Source organism: Mercenaria mercenaria, chromosome 5 (assembly GCF_021730395.1).
Source record: "Mercenaria mercenaria strain notata chromosome 5, MADL_Memer_1, whole genome shotgun sequence".
Taxonomy (NCBI): Eukaryota; Metazoa; Mollusca; class Bivalvia; order Venerida; family Veneridae; genus Mercenaria; species Mercenaria mercenaria.
The window spans coordinates 62823728-62843205 of NC_069365.1; the positions used below are offsets into that span (position 1 = coordinate 62823728).

Consider the following 19478-nt stretch of genomic DNA (forward strand, 5'->3'; position numbering starts at 1 on the left):
ATTAAACAAAGAAAATGTAGTCAATCTCTGTATATTTAAGAAATAAGGAATAATATCACGAGGGCGCAGCTCAAGTGGTATAATAATAGGCATCAGAACGACAAACAATGATTTTATTCAAGAGCAAATCACTAAATGAGATATATTATTTCGATTCTAACACGTTACCAAGGACTCTTAAGTACATCCTTGACAACAATCCGTCAAATACTCATATTGACCTGTTTCCTGTTAGTTTTGTTTCCTGCGCGACTGTATGCCATCTAACGCTTTGACATAATAATTGTGAGGTCAGGAAAATGTATTGTTGTATAATAATACACAATATTCAGCTAGGAAAATGAATTGGGTCGTGTTAGAATCTGGGATAAACAACGTTTGATGAGCGGACCGGTAAGACAGCATTATGAAGTCCATTATGATGTCAAATGGTCGCATGACATCTGGTTTATTACTACTTTGATAAATGAAGCCTAACAAAATTTTATCATAACATTTCAATGACCATGTAAGAGTAAAAATAAATAAGGCATTCGAGTGGATTTTCACCTGATTTATCACAGTTCAGAGCTCAGATGCGCAAGTACTGAACCCAAAATGTTTTTAATATATCTTACTAAAATGCAATATTTTTAACAGTGTGACTTATATAAAGACAGGGGTGTAATATTTTAAGTGAAATGTATCTATAAATCTAACAAAACTGTTTTACTCTTTGTAACGTCATGATGTGTGTATCATTCTGTATATTTTTGCAAACTAACGTAACAAAATATTTATATTCAGATAACAAATCAAACTATAAGCCAACACAGATTGTGACCTAATAATTATGTTTTTTTTTTCTGAGTTGATTTTTATTTACACCATGGTCATAGACCTTTGAGATGATAGGTCAATAGTTACTCTGTAAGACTTTTTCATGCTTTGTGTGACTCATTCAATCTAAAAATATGCATTTGTCAGATATAAACACAGTTTGATTAACTAAGGAAATAAATCGCAACTTAGTACTGTTCATTTGAGTATAATTTTTTACATATTTTAAGTGTTTAGGGGTGCATATTTCAAATGCACCCATGTAGTACATACCAAAATGGAAACTGCTAAACTGCTATTTATATCATAAAAATACATTTTTGTTTGGTCTTTCTTTAACATTGTTTACACTGATTCAGTTTTGCATTACTTTTATGTTTGTTTAACGATAAACTTATCAACTTATGGCATATATTTATACTAGCATGCATCATCATGAAAGTGTCTTATGACTTATGTCCAGTGTAATCGAAAAGAATGACGACGAGACGTCTAAGCAATTGTACATCCAATTGTTGTGATATTTGTAGCCCCGTTTTGGAAAGCCAACAAACTTCGGTAGAACTATTTATTTCATTTCATTTCATCAAATGCAATCGTTGTAGTGTACAAAGTTATGTAGAAAAATGCTTATGTCCACCTTACATTCCCTTTCATTAAGAAATAGACTGTGGTTTAGTGGATTCAGTGTTGTTTTATTTTCTGGTTCTTTGGGATCATGGAGTCCATTCAATTGATGTGTTATAGAGTTCCGCTAAAGCTGCTGCCAGGGGGCGTGAGAGGTGTTGCATATTTCATTACCTCTCATCAACAGACTCAATCAAACCGAGGCTTTTGGGTATGAAACATATGGGCGTGTTTAGTTTATAGAGGCCAGTAGTCTTCACACGCACTTTAAACAAAAAACATTTATTTCATACCAAAATGTAAATTTCTAAACCACGGTGATGATGTATATCTTATAACTACTACTTGAAATATTCAGTCTAACTTTACATATTTTGGGAGTTATACTTCTCGGAAACGCTGCAGCAAACGTATTAATGTCGTGTCACAATGCAGTTTTCCTGTTGGTCACATCCAGTAACATACACATTTACCATACCGCAATTGTTCCGTCTTTACGTAATGTCATAGCTATGGTACATAGGTTTATCGTTTATAATGCAGAAGCAATTTTAACATATACTAATGAGGTAGCCTGTCCAAATAGCCATGTACTTTGCGGACTTTGACACCTATGTAAAATGTACATTTATATATATTTTGTCTACAGTCATACGACAGACTAGCACAGTATATCATCTCACTGGGGAAATACAGTTTGATATAAATAGGTTAGATAAAAGTCACCCCGCTATAAGAAAACATTAAACATTTCAAGCATTTCTGCTGTCAAATACAACATTACATCTTCAGTTTAGATCTTCTGTAATTGTGCAATTCATGAAAACATGTTATAATAACACCGCTTATGCTCTGTGATTATGAGGGCATGTTCTAAGGCATTGAGATACTAATACATCTAACAAAGCTTTTAACGCAACAACTTATTTTTGCTTAAACGTTACTTAAAGCTAGCAAACGTTTAAACAATAATATTGTTAATGCCATATAGAAATTTAAAAAAAAAAACAAATTTTAGCAATCATACATTTTTTTCTCATTAGATGACCTAACCCGTGTGTTTTTAAAGTCACACAAATATATATGTTGATGTAACAGTAATACATTTTTTTTTTTAATTTTAATACAAAAACAAATCATAAAACGTGCAATAACACAATTGTTTTGACAAAGTGAGACAGAAATGTAATCTTAAGAGCATAGCTTTGAGAAAAGTAAGAGTCTACAAATTAAATTTATATAATGAAATAATGTATCTCTGACAGGTAAAAACACCCCAAAAACTGAAATTTAGTAAGGAAACCGTTTCAAACATACGCAAATGTTCAGTTTCAATCATCAGTTAAAAAGTATATTCGGATAGGTTACCCCCCCCCCCCCCCCCCCACACACACACACATGCACAAACACACACAGAGTATTATCTACCTTCCTTGAATTTTTAACAATTAGGGTCTGCTTTTCTTAATATTTTATATGTGGTCCCTTAGTCCTAGCTCTTTTGTGAAATAGTCGTGAAATTAACCACTCTACATTGTTCTTCATTATATTTTATATCAACTAACATATCGCTGCAAAAGTATAGAGAAGTATTTAATTCAAATTAAGATCTACATATGTATTGATTATTACATAAATACGAGCTTTGGTTCGTATTCACAAGAAAAAATAGATAACATTTAAAATGTGCAAAAAAATGAGGCATCTCTCCTGTATGTGTGGACAAGTTTAAAATGACCCGAAAAGGCATTTATAGTCGGAAGAATTCTAAATCGATATAATCTATTTATAAACACATGCTTCCTCTTTTTTATGTCACTATTTTATTAGCTCACCTGTCACATAATGACATAGGTGAGCTTTTGTGATCACCCTTTGTCCGTCATCCTTCCGTCCGTCCGTCAACAATTTCTTGTCTGCACAATAGAGGTTTCATATATGATTTTATTATGTCTCCCCCAGGAGACATATTGTTTTTGCCCTGTCCGTCCGTACGTACGTCACACACACTTCATTTCCAAGCAATAACTGGAGAACCATTTGACCTAGAACCTTCAAACTTCATAGGGTTGTAGGGCTGCTGGAGTAGACGACCCCTATTGTTTTTGGGGTCACTCCGTCAAAGGTCAAGGTCACAGGGGCCTGAACATTGAAAACCATTTCCGATCAATAACTAGAGAACCACTTGACCCAGAATGTTGAAACTTCATAGGATGATTGGTCATGAAGAGTAGATGACCCCTATTGATTTTGGGGTCACTCCCTCAAAGGTCATGGTCATAGGGGTCTGAACATTGAAAACCATTTCCGATCAATAACTAGAGAACCACTTGACCCAGAATGTTGAAACTTCATAGGATGATTGGTCATGAAGAGTAGATGACCCCTATTGATTTTGGGGTCACTCCGTTAAAGGTCAAGGTCACAGGGGCCTGAACATTGAAAACCATTTCCGATCAATAACTAGAGAACCACTTGATCCAGAATGTTGAAACTTCATAGGATGATTGGTCATGAAGAGTAAATGACCCCTATTGATTTTGGGGTCACTCCGTCAAAGGTCAAGGTCACAGGGGCTTGAACATTGAAAACCATTTCCGATCAATAACTAGAGAACCACTTGACCCAGAGTGTTGAAACTTCATAGGATAATTGATCATGAAGAGTAGATGACTCCTATTGATTTTGGGGTCACTCCCTCAAAGGTCAAGGTCACAGGGGCCTGAACATTGAAAACCATTTCCGATCAATAACTAGAGAACCACTTGACCCAGAATGTTGATACTTCATAGGATGATTGGTCATGAAGAGTAGATGACCCCTATTGATTTTGGGGTCACTCCATCAAAAGTCAAGGTCACAGGGGCCTAAACATGGAAAACCATTTCCGATCAATAACTAGAGAACCACTTGACCCAGAATGTTGAAACTTCATAGGATGATTGTACATGCAAAGTAGATGACCCCTATCGATTTTGGGGTCATTCCATTAAAGGTCAAGGTCACAGGGGCCTGAACATTGAAAACCATTTCCGGTCAGTAACTTGAGAACCACTTGACCCGGAATGTTGAAACTTAATAGGATGATTGGTCATGCAGAGTAGATGACCCCTAACGATTTTGGGGTCACTCTATGAAAGGTGATGGTCACAGGGGCCTGAACATTGAAAACCATTTCCGGTCAGTAACTTGAGAACCACTTGACCCAGAATGATGAAACTTCATAAAATGATTGGTCATGCAGAGTAGATGACCCCTAAGGATTTTAGGGTCACTCTGTTAAAGGTCAAGGCCACAGGGGCCTGAACATGGAAAACCATTTCCAATCAATAACTTGAGAACCTCTCGACCCAGAATGTTGAAACTTCATAGGATGATTGTTCATGCAGAGTAAATGACCCCTATTGTTCTTGGGTCGCTCCGTTAAAGGTCAAGGTCACAGGGGCCTGAACATTGATAACCAGTTCCCATCAATAACTTGAGAACCACTTGACCCAGAATGTTGAAACTTCATAGGATGATTGAACATGCAGAGTAGATGACCCGTATTGATTTTGGGGTCAGTCTAATAAAGGTCAAGGTCACAGTGGCCTGTTCATGTAAAATCATTTTTTGGAAATAACTTGAGAACCACTTGACCTACAATGTTGAAACTTAATAGGATGATTGGACATGCAGAGTAGATGACCCCTATTTATTTATAAGCCGGGCTATAACCACTGTATGGGAAATGATGTAACTAAGAAAATGAATGGTCACATCAATGCTTTTTATCTAGAAACAAGAAAATTATAGCCACCTTTCGAATCACTCAACAGCGTTGAGATAGAAAAAAATCTTCCCACTTCTCCCTAAATCTCCCCAGGTTGAGAAGTGACTTCTCCCAAAAAATTGGACCTAGCTAGACCCCTGAAATGACAATGAACTGGTTTTGCAAGATAATAAAAAGCCACTTAAGATCATCTTTCATTTATCACAAATACATGATACTTCATTTATTACAGTGGGGCTGTGATCTGCACAAAGAGCATGAAAAATATCTGGTGAAATATTGTAACAACATTCCAGTGTTTGTAACAGACTTCCCAACAAGTTTAAAACCATTTTATGCTAGAAGAAATAAAGATGAAGAGACGGTGAGTTAAATCAATAGAATTTGCTCCATTGCTTGGTAACAGGTTGTTTGTCAATAGAACATGCACATATATGTGCTCTTTTCTTGGTGACATTGTCAATACAGTATGCACATATATTTACTTTGTTTCTTGGTAACATTGTCAATAGAACATACACAGTCATATTTACCCCATTTATTGATAACATTGTCAATAGAACATGCACAAATATTTGCATTATTCCTTGGTAACATTGACAGTAGAACACGCACATATATTTACTCCATTTTAAGCTCATCTGAGCATTTTGCGCCCGCCAACTTAGCTCAGTAGGTAGAGTGTTGGTCTACGGATTGCGGGGTCATGAGTTTGATCCCCGGTCAGGGCGTATGTTCTCTGGGCGTATGTTCTCCGTGACAATTTAATAAAAGACATTGTGTCTGAAATTATTCATCCTCCACCTCTAATTTATGATGGGATGTTGGCAGTTACTTGCGGAGAACAGGTTTGTACTGGTACAGAATCCAGGAACACTGGTTAGGTTAACTGCCCATAGTTACATGACTGAAATACTGTTGAAAAACGGCGTTAAACCCAAAACAAACTGAGCACAGGGCGTTCTCTGGGATTTTAAAAGTTGGAGCCACCAGTTTAGCCACTTTCAAAATTTTGGAGCCTCTTTGGAGCCAATCCATTTTTTTAGAACCGTGGTCTGTTTTGTATGCATAAAGATGGGATATGTATATAAAATAAACAATGTAACACTTGTTACACTTACTATCTATTTAATGTCATATCTTTTGTGTATTATATTTTCTTGGCGGTAGGTATAGAAGATAGAGGGTCCAGGAATATTTTTAATACAAGTGTGAAACAGTGGGTTCTGGTTCATTTTTTAGTCAAAACTTTGTTAAATAAAGGTAACTTCTCGGGCCACTAGGGGCAGGGGAGCATAGGCCTCCCAACCCCTCCACCCCCACCCCTTTGAATCCAGGCCTGTGTAGACGAGGGTGACTTTGACCAGCTGTGGAGCCTCTCATGCTTATTTTTTTAGTCTCTGTTTAGTGAAAATTAAGGCTTGAAAACTGAAAGGCTTCACTTTTAAACACAAGCTGAAGTATGTGTATGCATGTCAAATTGTGATTTAGTTCCTTCAAGTAAGGAAAAAGAAATGAAGTTCACAGCACTTCAACTGCAAATCCATAAATCGTCTCAGTCCTTTTAAATCAAAAGTGTATTAGGTAATACACATATTGTACAGATCTTGTAGAATTAGGTCAAATTATATCACATACATCACAACATTTAGCTGTCAAACCGGGCTTCCTTTCATCCTACATCAAAGGCCAAATGCCAATCGGCACCTTTCGTTTGAACTTCAGCCACCATGTGCCTGTGTTTATTTCAAGATGTTAATGCAATCTTGTCACAGAATGTGTTGGATGATACTCAATACTTGGATTTAAAAGTTAAATTATGTTTAAAAATACAGGAAAATTAGGATTTACAAAAAAGAAAAATCCCGTTAAGTGGCTTTATTAGTGTTTGAGAAAGGTCTCAATTAATACATATCAATGTGAATAGTTATCACTCAAGTTGGCGATTATTCTGTTGCATGATAAAAATTTTAGATGTCTGTTTTCATTTATAAACTTTAAAACAGAAAATCAGAATAAATTTTTAGACCATAGTCATATTAACAGACTTATTGGTCAGGTCTGTGGCGTCATGTCAGACGACATTGTTTATGATTAAGTTAATCTCATAAAAAGAACCGAAAAATCGTCGGGGAAAACAGCATGGAAAACAATCATTTAAAACAAATGGGTCGCCGCTCTTTGATCAATAAAATTGGTTGGGTCGTCGATAACTGGATCAATTAAAATAAACAGTAACGGATACTTCAAACATTTCCATTGAAAATGTGCTTTCTTTAATAATTGATCGCATCTGTCTCCCCCACACTCTTCTAATTAACTCGCACGCGCGTGTCACAACAGTATGCAATATACACACCTGTCAAATTACTCAAAACATGCGTCATCGCATCAGCTGATTACTTGCTATCGGTTTTTCTAAGCCTGAGAATATCCGAGATGCGCGAAACGGGAACCACGCTTTCGGATCAAATACACAATAACACACCGTGGGAAAAAAATGAAAATATATATGGAGCCATAATGTTTCGCCACTCGAGATTTTTTTTAGCCACTTTAGTCAAAGTTTGAGCCACTGGCTCCAAATGCGATAGGCAGCGGACGCCCTGTTCAGTCATTAGTGTTGGCATCAGCTTTTTAGCTAACCCGAGCCAAAGGTTCAGGATGAGCTATTGTGAGAGCCAAAGGCTCAGGATGAGCTATTGTGATCGCTCACGTCCATCGTCCGTCTGTCCACTTCCTGTCCAAAACCACAGGGCCTAGGGCTTTGATATTTGTTATGTAGCATCATCTAGTGGTCCTCTACCAAGTTTGTACAAATTATCCCCCTATGGTCAAATATGGTAGAGTGGTCCTCTACCAAGATGGTTCAAACTATCCCCCTAGGGTCAAATATGGCCCTGCTCTGGGGGTCACATGGTTTATATAGCTTTGTAAAGGAAAAATTTGAAAATCTTCTTGTCCAAAACCACACGGCCTAGGGCTTTGATATTTGTTATGTAGCATCATCTAGTGGTCCTCTACCAAGTTTGTTCAAATTATCCCCCTATGGTCAAATATGGTAGAGTGGTCCTCTACCAAGATTGTTCAAACTATCCCCTTAGGGTCAAATATGGCCCCGCTCTGGGGGTCACATGATTTATATAGACTTGTAAAGGAAAAATTTGAAAATCTTCTTGTCCAAAACCACAGTGCCTAGGGCTTTGATATTTGGTATGTAGCATCATCTAGTGGTCCTCTACCAAGTTTGTTCAAATTATCCCCCCAGGGTGAAATATGACCCACCCTGGAGGTCACATGGTTTATAAAGCCTAATATAGGAAAAACTTTGGAAATCTTGTCCAAAACCACAGGGCCAAGGGCTTTGATATTTGGTATGTGGCATCAATTAGTGGTCCTCTACCAAGATTGTTCAAATTATCCCCTTAGGGTCAAAAATGGCCCACCCTGGGATCACGTTTTCTATAGACTTGTATAGGGAAAAACTTTGAAAATCTTCTTGTCCAAAACCACAGTGCGTAGGGCTTTGATATTTGGTATGTAGCATCATCTAGTGGTCCTCTACCAAGGTTCAAATTATTCACCTAGGGTCAGATATGGCCCCGCCCTGGGGGTCAATGGTTTATATAGACTTATATAGGGAAAAGCTTTGAAAATCTTCTTGTCCAAAACCACAGGGCCTAGGGCTTTGAAATTTTATACATAACATTATCTAATGGTCCTCTACCAAGATTGTTCAAAATATCCCACTAGGGTCAGATATGGCCCGGCCCTGGGGGTCACATGGTTTATATAGTCTTTAATATTTGGAAAACTTTGAAAATATTCTTGTACATTACCACTTGGTCTAGAACTTTAATATTTGGTATGTAGTATTGTGTATTAGTCCTTTACCAAGATTGCGCCTGCCAGCTTAGCTCAATAGGGAGAGCATTGGTCTATGGATCGCGGGGTCGTGAGTTTGATTCCCGGGCGGGGCGTATGTTCTCCGTGACGATTTGATGAAAGACATTGTGTCTGAAATCATTCGTCCTCCACCCCTGATTCATGTGGGGAAGTTGGCAGTTACTTGAAGAGAACAGGTTTGTACTGGTACAGAATCCAGGAACACTTGTTAGGTTAACTGCTCATCGTTACATGACTGAAATACTGTTGAAAAACAGCATTAAACCCAAAACAAACAAACAATTTACCAAGATTGCTCAAACTATCCCCTGGAGTTAAAACTTGGGGGGTGGGGGAGGGGGGCACATGGTTTAAATAGACTTGTATAGGGAAAAACTTTTGATAAAATTCTTGTTGAAGTTATAAGATAGAAATTTGGACCACCTGTATAATTTTTGATATACAGATTTCAATACTCATCTTGAATAGTCTTAATCGTGACCTACTGACCTACTTTCTTGTTTTTAGCTTTTGTGATCACACTTCGTCCGTGCGTCCGTCAACAATGTCTTGTCTGCACGATAGTGGTTTCATTTATGATTTGATTTTAACCAAACTTGCACACAACTTGTATCACCATAAGATCTTGGTTCCTTTTTTGAACTGGCCAGTTATGGGCCCTGAAAGGGTCAAAATTAGCTATTTTGACCTTTTCTGCACAATAGCAGCTTTATTTATGATTTGATTTTTACCAAACTTGCAAACAATTTATATCACCATAAGATCTTGGTTTCTTTCTTGAACTGGCCAGATTCCTTTATGGGTTCCAGAGTTATCGACGCTGAATGGGCTAGAATTAGCTATTTTGACCTTGTCTGCACAATAGCAGCTTCATTTATGACTTTATTTTAACCAAACTTGCACACAACTTGTATCACCATAAGATCTTGGTTCCTTTTTTGAACTGACCAGATCCCTTTATGGGTTCCAGAGTGATGGCCCCTGAAAGGGCCAGAATTAGCTATTTTGACCTTGTCTGCACAATAGCAGCTTCATTTATGATTTGAATTTAATCAAACTTGCATAAAACTTGTGTCATCATAAGATCTCGGTTCCTTTCTTGAACTGGCCAGAACCCATAATGGGTTCCAGAGTTATGGCCCCTGAAAGGGCCAAAATTTGCTATTGTAGTTTCATACATGAAGCCCAAAGGACAGGAACAACAAAGGGAAGAAATTAAAAATAAATCTAAGTCCTCAGAAAAAATATCGAAGTCCAAAGGACAGGAAAACAAAGGGAAGAAATTTAACCAAAAAAGAAAAAAAAAATCTTACAAGGAACAGATATGTCAAATTTCAGATCAGTATCTTCATTAGTTACGGAGAAATACCCATTTTAATTTGAAATAAAGGGAGGTAATTTGACATAAAATTAGTCCTTAGTTATCTACCCTGATTGTCTCAGTCCAACTAATGACAAAATGAAATTTCAAATAAGTCCTATCAATACTTACTGATATAAATCCATTTTGATTACAATCATGGGAGGTAATCAGATATAAAATAACTCTGGAACCTACGACTGGACCTGACAGATTCGTCATGGAATCAGAGATTTATTGTTGTTGAAGATATTTTGGAAGTTTGTATCAAATCAAACCATAAATGAAGTCTCTATATGGCTGTAAAAGCCAAAATTGTAAATTTTAGACCTTTAAGGGGCCATAACAGTGGAACCCATGATGGAATCTGGCCAGTTCAAGACAAGAACCAAGATCTTGTGGTGATACAAGTTGTGTGCAAGTTTGGTTAAAATCAAATCATAAATGAAGCTGCTATTGTGCAGACAAGGTAAAATAGCTAATTTTGGCCCTTGACAGGGGACATAACTCTGGAACCCATAATGGGATCAAGGAACCGAGATCTTATGGTGACACAAGTTTTGTGCAAGTTTGATTAAATTCAAATCATAAATGAAGCTGCTATTGTGCAGACAAGGTCAAAATAGCTAAGGACAAGAAGGTCAACAAGAGCTGTCAGTGGACAGCGCGCTCGACTATTCTCAGTGCTTGATAGTATAAAATAAGCAATGAGTAAAACTTTAACATTACAATAAGCATATTTTAACAATACGCAAACTTTAACATTTATTCTTAGTCAAAAAGGGGCCATAATTCCATCAAAATGCTTGATAGAGTTGCCTCCTCCTTTTTACAGACTGGGGTCATGATGGCAAACAAGTATGCAAAATACGAAAGCAATATCTCAATGGACTTTGAAAATATTTCGGGTGGTACGCAAACTTTAACATTTGTTCTAAGTCGAAAAGGGGCCATAATTCAGTCAAAATGCTTGATACAATTGCCTCCTCCTTTTTACAGACTGGGGCCATGATGGTAAACAAGTATGCAAAATATGAAAGCAATATCTCACTGTACTTATAAAATATTTGGGGTGGTACGCAAACTTTAACATTTATTCTAAGTCGAAAAGGGGCCATAATTCAGTCAAAATGCTTGATAGAGTTGCCTCCTCCTTTTTACAGACTGGGGTCATGATGGTAAACAAGTATGCAAAATACGAAAGCAATATCTCAATGGACTTTGAAAATATTTGGGGTGGTACGCAAACTTTAACATTTATTCTAAGTCGAAAAGGGGCCATAATTCAGTCAAAATGCTTGATACAATTGCCTCCTCCTTTTTGTACCCCCTGACAACAAAGTTGTAAGGGGGGTAGTACTGTTCAGGTTGTCTGTCTGTTGTCCGTCTGTCCGTAAGACCAATCTTGGCGCTCCATCTCCCTATCCCCTTGACAAATTTAATGAAACTTCACACAAGTGATCAGTACCAACAGTAGTTGTGCATGGGGCAGTTAGGTTCTTTTAGAAAAAATTTGCAAAGTATGGACTTTGTTTTTTGTTACTATACTATATACAAGACACAATCTTGTGCGCACCATCTTCCTCATCCCCTTGACACATTTAATGAAACTTCAGCACAAGTGATCAGTACCAACAGTAGTTGTGCATGGGGCATGTTAGGTCTTTAGAAATAAATTTGCGAAGTTATGGGACTTGTTTTTTTGTTACTATCTTATACATAGACACAGTCTTGTGCCACCATCTCTCCTGATCCCCGTGACACAATTTAATGAACTTCACACAAGTGATCAGTAACAACAGTAGTTTGCATGGGCATGTTAGGTTCTTCAGAAAAAAATTTGCGTAGTTATGGGACTTTGTTTTTTGTTACTGTACTAACATAGACACAATCTGTGCGCACCATCTCTCCTCATCCCTTGACACATTTAATGAAACTTCACACAAGTGATCAGTATCACAGTAGTTGTGAATGGGGCATGTTAGTTCTTTCAGCGACAAAATTGCAGAGTTATGGGACCTTTGTTTCTTGTTAACATACTATGTACATACGCTGCATATGCAATCTGTGCAGCCTAATCTACCAACCCTTACACACATTTAATGAAACTTCACACAAGTGATCAGTACCACCTAGTTGTGCATGGTGCATGTTACATTCTTTAGATAAATATTCTGCATAGTTATGGACTTTGTTTTTGTTACTTACTGTTCATACGTGTATTACATACAGTCCACGTAATTATGCAGTCTTGTGTGCGTCAAATTGCAATGTACTGTGTCAGTGCATGCAGGGGGTACATTCATCACCTTTAGTGATAGCTCTAGTTACAGACTGGGGTCATGATGGTAAACAAGTATGCAAAATATGAAAGCAATATCTCAATGGACTTTGAAAATATTTGGGGTGGTACGCAACTTTAACATTTGTTCTAAGTTGAAAAGGGCCATAATTCCGTCAAAAGCTTGATAGGTTGCCTCCTCGTTTTTACAGACTGGGTCATGTTGGTAAACAAGTATGAAAATATGAAAGCAATATCTCAAGGGACTTGGAAATATTTGGATGGTACGCAAACTATAACATTTGTGTGACGCTAACGCTCACGCCGACACGAGTAGGATAGCTCCCCTATTCTTCGAATGGTCGAGCTAAAAAATCATAATCAAGATCAATCAAAAGAATTCTGAGAAAATATAGTTGAAATTTTCTTAAAGTTACTTCAAATAGAATTATTTTCAAAATCAGGCCAGTAGCACCATACAAGCAGTTTTCTGTTTAGCCATATGGGAAAATGAGCCCCTCCCCCAGGCGGCCACTTTTTCAATGAATCAAAATTATTTGAAGGAATTTGGTAGAGGGTCACCCAAGAAACATCTGTGTAAAATTATTTGAAAACGGACCAGCAGTTTCTGACAAAAAGATTTTCAAAGTTCTATATAGGCATATAGGGAAAATTTAACCAAAAAGAAAAAAAAAATTCTTACAAGGTACAGATGTGTCAAAATACACCTAACAATTGGAGGTACCATCCATGTACCACAGAAAAGTGGTCACAGTTTTTCCCTACGGCCAATAATAAAAAAGTTACTACATAAGCTATTTATAGTAACATAAAAGGGAAGTAATTAAAAAAAAAATATTGTAAGTGAACAAAAGAAGGATCTGCCAAATAAAAACAAGAGCACTGCAATGCAACGCAAATTCTAAAAGTTGGATAATGTTATTATGGTATGTAAGAACGATAACATATTGAAATAGGTGTCTTCTGAGAATTCTTTTAAAATCCAATTGGAATTTTGTCCAGTTTTTTTTTTTTGCTTGAAAAATGTCAGCTTGGACGATTTTCTGATTGGAATATCTTCCAATCAGATTTTTTTCAGTATGAAAAAAAAACAGAAAGAAATCCAATTGGATATTTTACTTTTATTTCTTTTCTGTACATTAATATATCTGTCATAGAGAATATTTTTGTGTTTTAGTGAATATGCAGTATATCTCACTAGGAAGTGAGTCCACTATAAATACTTAAATACTCCCATGAGTACATAGCCCACATGAAAATGTCCAGTCTATCATTTTTGTTGCCTTTGAAGGCTTTATGGAAAATAATGTCCCCCCATCCAAGCTTTAGTGTAGGATGGAGGGCATTATTTGAATAAAGCCAGAGGCTGAGCATGTACAGATAGCATTCCATTATGGACTTACTTTAAAATTCCCAGCACTGCTTAGCACATGTGTGTAACAACCGGAACTGATAACCGGAAGCAACTGTATCCATGTGTCCTAATTTAAAGAATCTTTTTGTTGCTTTACATAGCAGAGAGGGAAAACCCTTGAAGAGATATACATGCTCAGCCTTTGGCTTTATTCAAATAATGCCCTCCATCCTACACTAAATCTTGAACGGGGGGACATTATTTTCCAGAAAGCCTTCAAGCCATCTAGCTAAAGTACAACTAGACACAGTTTTAAAAGTAATTAAAGAAACAAATTTATTTTATGTTTTTCGGTGGTTTATCGAAATATAACGGTGAATTATATCCTGATAAACTCACTGGCCACTCAGTGAAAATTATCAAATCTGATACCCGGGTTAACGTCAAAAAGTTTACCGAGCATACTGAAAGCCGGAAACAATATGATGATGACATCGTTAAAATGACGTCATCTTTGCGATGCTTCCTGATAAAGTTTCCCGCAAATTTCGACATTTTATTGAAATAAACACAACAAAAGTAGAGTTTTAGACATAAAATAAACAGAAAAATTGTTGGTATCGATGTAATATCACGGTAATTTCACTCGTGAACACCAAAAGTTGTTATTTTCACTCGTGGCTGCGCCACTCATGAAAATATCACTTTTGGTGCCCACTCGGTGAAATTATAACGTGATATTACACCGAAACCAACAATTATCCTCTATATCTTCAAAGTCAGTCTAACTTACTCAGTCTTCTTTATTAGCTCACCTGAGCCAAAGGCTCATGGTGAGCTTTTGTGACCGCTCAACGTCTGTCGTGCACCATCAGTCGTCCGTCATGTGTCCGTCAACATTTTCTAAAAAAATCTTCTTGAAAACCACTGGGCAAAATTGCACCAAACTTCACAGGTAACCAAAAGGAAAAACTTTAAAAGTCTTCTTGTCCAAAACCGCAAGACATAGAGCCTTGATATTTGGCGTGTGACATTATCTAATGGTCCTCTATGAAGATTATTCAAATTGTGCCCCTGGGTTGAAAAGAGGCCTTGCTGCGGGGGTCACAGATTTTACATAGACTTTTATAGGAAAAAACTTTAAAAATCTTCTTGTCCAAAACTGCAAGGCATAGGGCCTCAATACTAAGCATGTGGCATCATATAATGGTCCTCTATGAAGATTGTTCAAATTATGCCCCTGGGGTGAAAAGAGGCCCCGCCCCGGGGATCACAAATTTTACATAGACTTACATAGGAAAAATCTTTAAAAATCTTCTTATATGAAACTACAAAACCTAGGATCTTGATACTTGGTATGTTGCATTGCCTAGTGGTCCACTACCAAAATTGTTCATATTACGTCCCTGGGTTGAACAGAGGCCCTGCCCTTGGGGTCCCAAGTTTTACATAGACTTTTATAGAAAAGACACTTCAAAAATCTTCTTGTCTGAAAGTTCAAGGCCTAGGCCTTTGATATTTGGTATGTAGCATACCCTAGTGGATCTCTAACAAGATTGTTCAAATTATGCCCCTGGGTTGAAAAGAGGCCCTGCCCCGGGGGTCACTTGTTGTATGAGTTATATAGGGATAAATACTTCAAAAATTATCAGATCATATTTCCTAGACTGTTTAATTATAATAACCTGATGACCCCAAGTGATTAGGGGGTCACTTGACTGTGACCTTGACCTTCTGACCTACTTTCTTGTTTTTTTAAGATACAGTCTTGAAATTTGGATGATATGTACAGTTTTGCACACTGATATTAAAACTGACATTCAGTGACCATGAATGTGACCTACTGACCTATTTTCTAATATTTTAGCAGTTTGCCATTTTAAACATGTAGCTCATATTACTCAGGTGAGCGATTCAGGGTCATCATGACCCTCTTGTATTATATAATAAGGTGTGCATAGCACATAGTTTTTCATCTTTGAAATGTTTGATTTTCAAAGAAAACCACTGTCCCCTCTTAGATGTTTCAAACGAACGAAATGGACTGGAACTCCTGATATAATTCCAGAAATACCACTTTTTCCAGACCAGGACATTGTAATGAAACTGACAAGCTCTCTCTCTAAATTTCTTTACTCTGCAAGGATTGCCTGATGCCACTACACCAATCGTCTTTAGCTTCTTTTGTAGAGGGTGGAACATTCTATTGTGAAGGCATCACTAACAAATCTCTGTGCCTTGGTAACCTGATAGGAAAAAAATACATGTTTTGTAACAGTACTCGAAATCTTGGTTTTGTAAACCAGTAAGGGACTATAATTAAGGCCCTTTCCACCTTATCAATTACCACTTTATTGATCACTTTGGCCACAAGATTGAAAGGTGGAAAAGATATGGCTGAGAGCTACTCCAGGATAATAAGAAAGCATTTACTGCCATTGCACCTGGTTCAGGAAACCATGAAACAAATTTAGTAACTTGTAATTCAGCCTTCAGATCTCAAAAAGATCAACATCTGGTCAAAATAACTGCTTGCACAAACTGTCTAAAATGTCTTGCTGAAAGGGAATTCCTATAGCTTTTTATGCGCATCTTTCTGCGCAGCCGACACTTTCTATGGAAGACAGAAATGAAGTCAACATTTGTTGAAACATGTTACAATCTTAATATGAGGAATCTTGAATGAAATAACATTTTTAGCTCGACTATTCGAAGAATAAGTAGAGCTATCCTACTCACCACGGCGTTGGCGTCGGCGTCACACCCTGGTTAAGTTTTTCGTACCAGTCCACATTTTGACAAAGTCTTTTGAGATAAAGCTTTGAAACTTTCAACACTTGTTTACCATCACCATGTCCAGTTATAGGCAAGAGTACATAACTCTGTCAAGCATTTTGACTGAATTATGGCCCCTTTTGACTTAGAAATCTTGGTTAAGTTTTTCGTACCAGTTCATATTTTGACAAAGTCTTTTGAGAAAAAGCTTTGACACTTTCAACACTTATTTACCATCACCATGTCCAGTTGTAGGCAAGAATACATAACTCCATCAAGAATTTTGGTTGAATTATGGTCCCTTTTTGACTTAGAAATCTTGGTTAAGTTTTTCGTACCAGTCCACATTTTGACAAAGTCTTTTGAGATAAAGCTTTGAAACTATCAACACTTGTTTACCATCACAATGTCCAGTTGTAGGCAAGAGTACATAACTCCATCAAGCATTTTGACTGAATTATGGCCCCTTTTGACTTAGAAATCTTGGTTAAGTTTTTCGTACCAGTTTATATTTTGTGTAAAGTGTTTGACATATGGCTTTGAAACTTTTATATCTTGTTCAGTATAATAGTCTCTATCAATAGGCAAGAGTACGTAACTCTCTCGTCTTTTTTGGCTGAATTATGGCCCTTTTTGATCTTGGAAATTGGTTTTGTTTTATATATGTCCATGTTTTGTCAAGACTATTTGACATTTTGGCTTTTAAACTTTAAACACTTGTTTATCATTATGATTTCCATCTGTAGGCAAGAGTACATAACTCTGACAACTATTTTGACTGAATTATGGCCCTTTTTGGACTTTGAAATTTGTTCAGTTTTTTTTTAACAAGTCAGCGTTTTGTCAAAACTATTTGAACTGTGGCTTTGAAACTTTTAACACTAGTTTATCAACATGATTTCCATCTCTAGGCAAGAGTACATAACTCTGTCAACTATTTTGACTGAATTATGGCCCTTTTTGGACTTGGAAATTAGTTAAATTTTTCATATAAGTCCATGTTTTGCCAGACATAACTTAACATATTTGCCATCATGGTCACACATTGCCAGTTAGTGCAAGACTAATCGAAATCCACAAATATAGGAACATTTTTTTTTTAATCCATTTTTTTGTTTAGTCTGAAAAACTATGGAAATATTTTGACCCCATTCTTCAATCAATTCTTCGAATAGTCGAGCGCGCTGTCATCCGACAGCTCTTGTTGGTAAGTTTTATCAGTAATCAAATGTTGATACTGGTTTATGTTGTATTGACAAGTATCATGCCTGACAGGTATAGTGGACGCAACTTGACCCCGATGGTTGAACTTTGCATTATAATACATAATGAGGCACAACCTATTATTGAAAAGGAGTGTACGTAAAACACGAGCTGCATGAGAAAAAGGAAATATAATTTTGTGTAAATATAAATCAGTGTATTAGAAAGTTTTAATTGATCAAATGTAAGTATATATACTTTGATACTGCACTGTATACAAACTAATTCCATATAAATATACACGGCTACCCTAAGCTGGTTTCTATAATGAAATAACCGATATGAATAATCAGCCTAAGGTCAACCATCGCGGTCAAGTTGCGTCTACTATATATCTTGCTATTTTTGTGGTTGTGTTTTCACATCGCATTTTAGTACAAAGACAGTGCTGTTTATATAATGTAAGATAATTGACTTAGTACTGATAAGACAGTATCACCTTTCAGATTATTTAGTATTCAATTTTAGAAAGAATTAAGAATTTTTAAAACTTTTTTTAAACTTCTAGCACACATACATGTAATCAATTTGGCCAGGTTCGCGCCATTTTCTGTCCGAACAGTTGTTGTATTTGTGACAGGGTGATGTTCAGGGCTTCGAAAATTTGCCGGTTTGTCGGTTTTGGACCGATTTTTGACTTTTCAGACCGATTCGTGAAGTGAAAAAACGTAAAAAATCGGTCCCGTAAAAATGGAGAAAAGTATAAATTTCGGTCTGATATCTCAATACACGATCACCTGACAAGTAGGAAATTGTTGGTCGCACCTTCAGATAATCAATAAACGTGTCAATCGGTCTGAGTGTCACTTTGATAATCGGTCCGTAATTAGCGCGTGACGCAATCAGTGCTCGCGCGGCACATCCTTTAATGTTTGCAGACAGCCGACTGTGGTGTATTAAACATTTTTGACTGGTTTCTTAACGTTTCTGGCTGGATCAAAATTATTTCGACGGGGATCCACTTCTTTTATTTAGAATCCGACGGATGGTTTATTTTAAAAGGCTATGTTTGATCACGGTAACAAACAAATGGTCGCTGCATTTAATCAAAGAGCTATAATTGTACATTATAGGTCTTTGATTTAATGAGACATCACACGGAAAACCGATAAAAATAATTTTTATAATTACTTGATTTGAAAAAATTACATGATTCATTTGTTGGGGCTCCAGTTGAAACAAATGCAGAAAATCGTCTTTGCAACCCGACTGTACAAAAAAGGAAAAAATGGACGGGCAACCACGAATGATAAAGAAAACCGGAGTGGCACTGTTTATTAAATCGGTCTTTTAAAAAACG

At 36.8% G+C, this 19478-nt stretch overlaps 1 protein-coding gene across 4 annotated transcripts in view; it reads left to right on the forward strand.

The window, feature by feature from the left end:
* LOC123557401 (probable asparagine--tRNA ligase, mitochondrial) overlaps positions 1-19478 on the forward strand; it is a 335510-nt gene that overhangs the window by 260917 nt on the left and 55115 nt on the right. For 3 of the 4 annotated variants that reach the window (XM_053543755.1, XM_053543757.1, XM_053543758.1), the window contains one exon: positions 5451-5582. The exons of the other annotated variant lie outside the window; for it this stretch is intronic. In XM_053543755.1, the coding sequence (XP_053399730.1) occupies positions 5451-5582 (132 nt within the window). The remainder of the gene's footprint in view (positions 1-5450; positions 5583-19478) is intronic. 4 annotated transcript variants of the gene reach the window in all.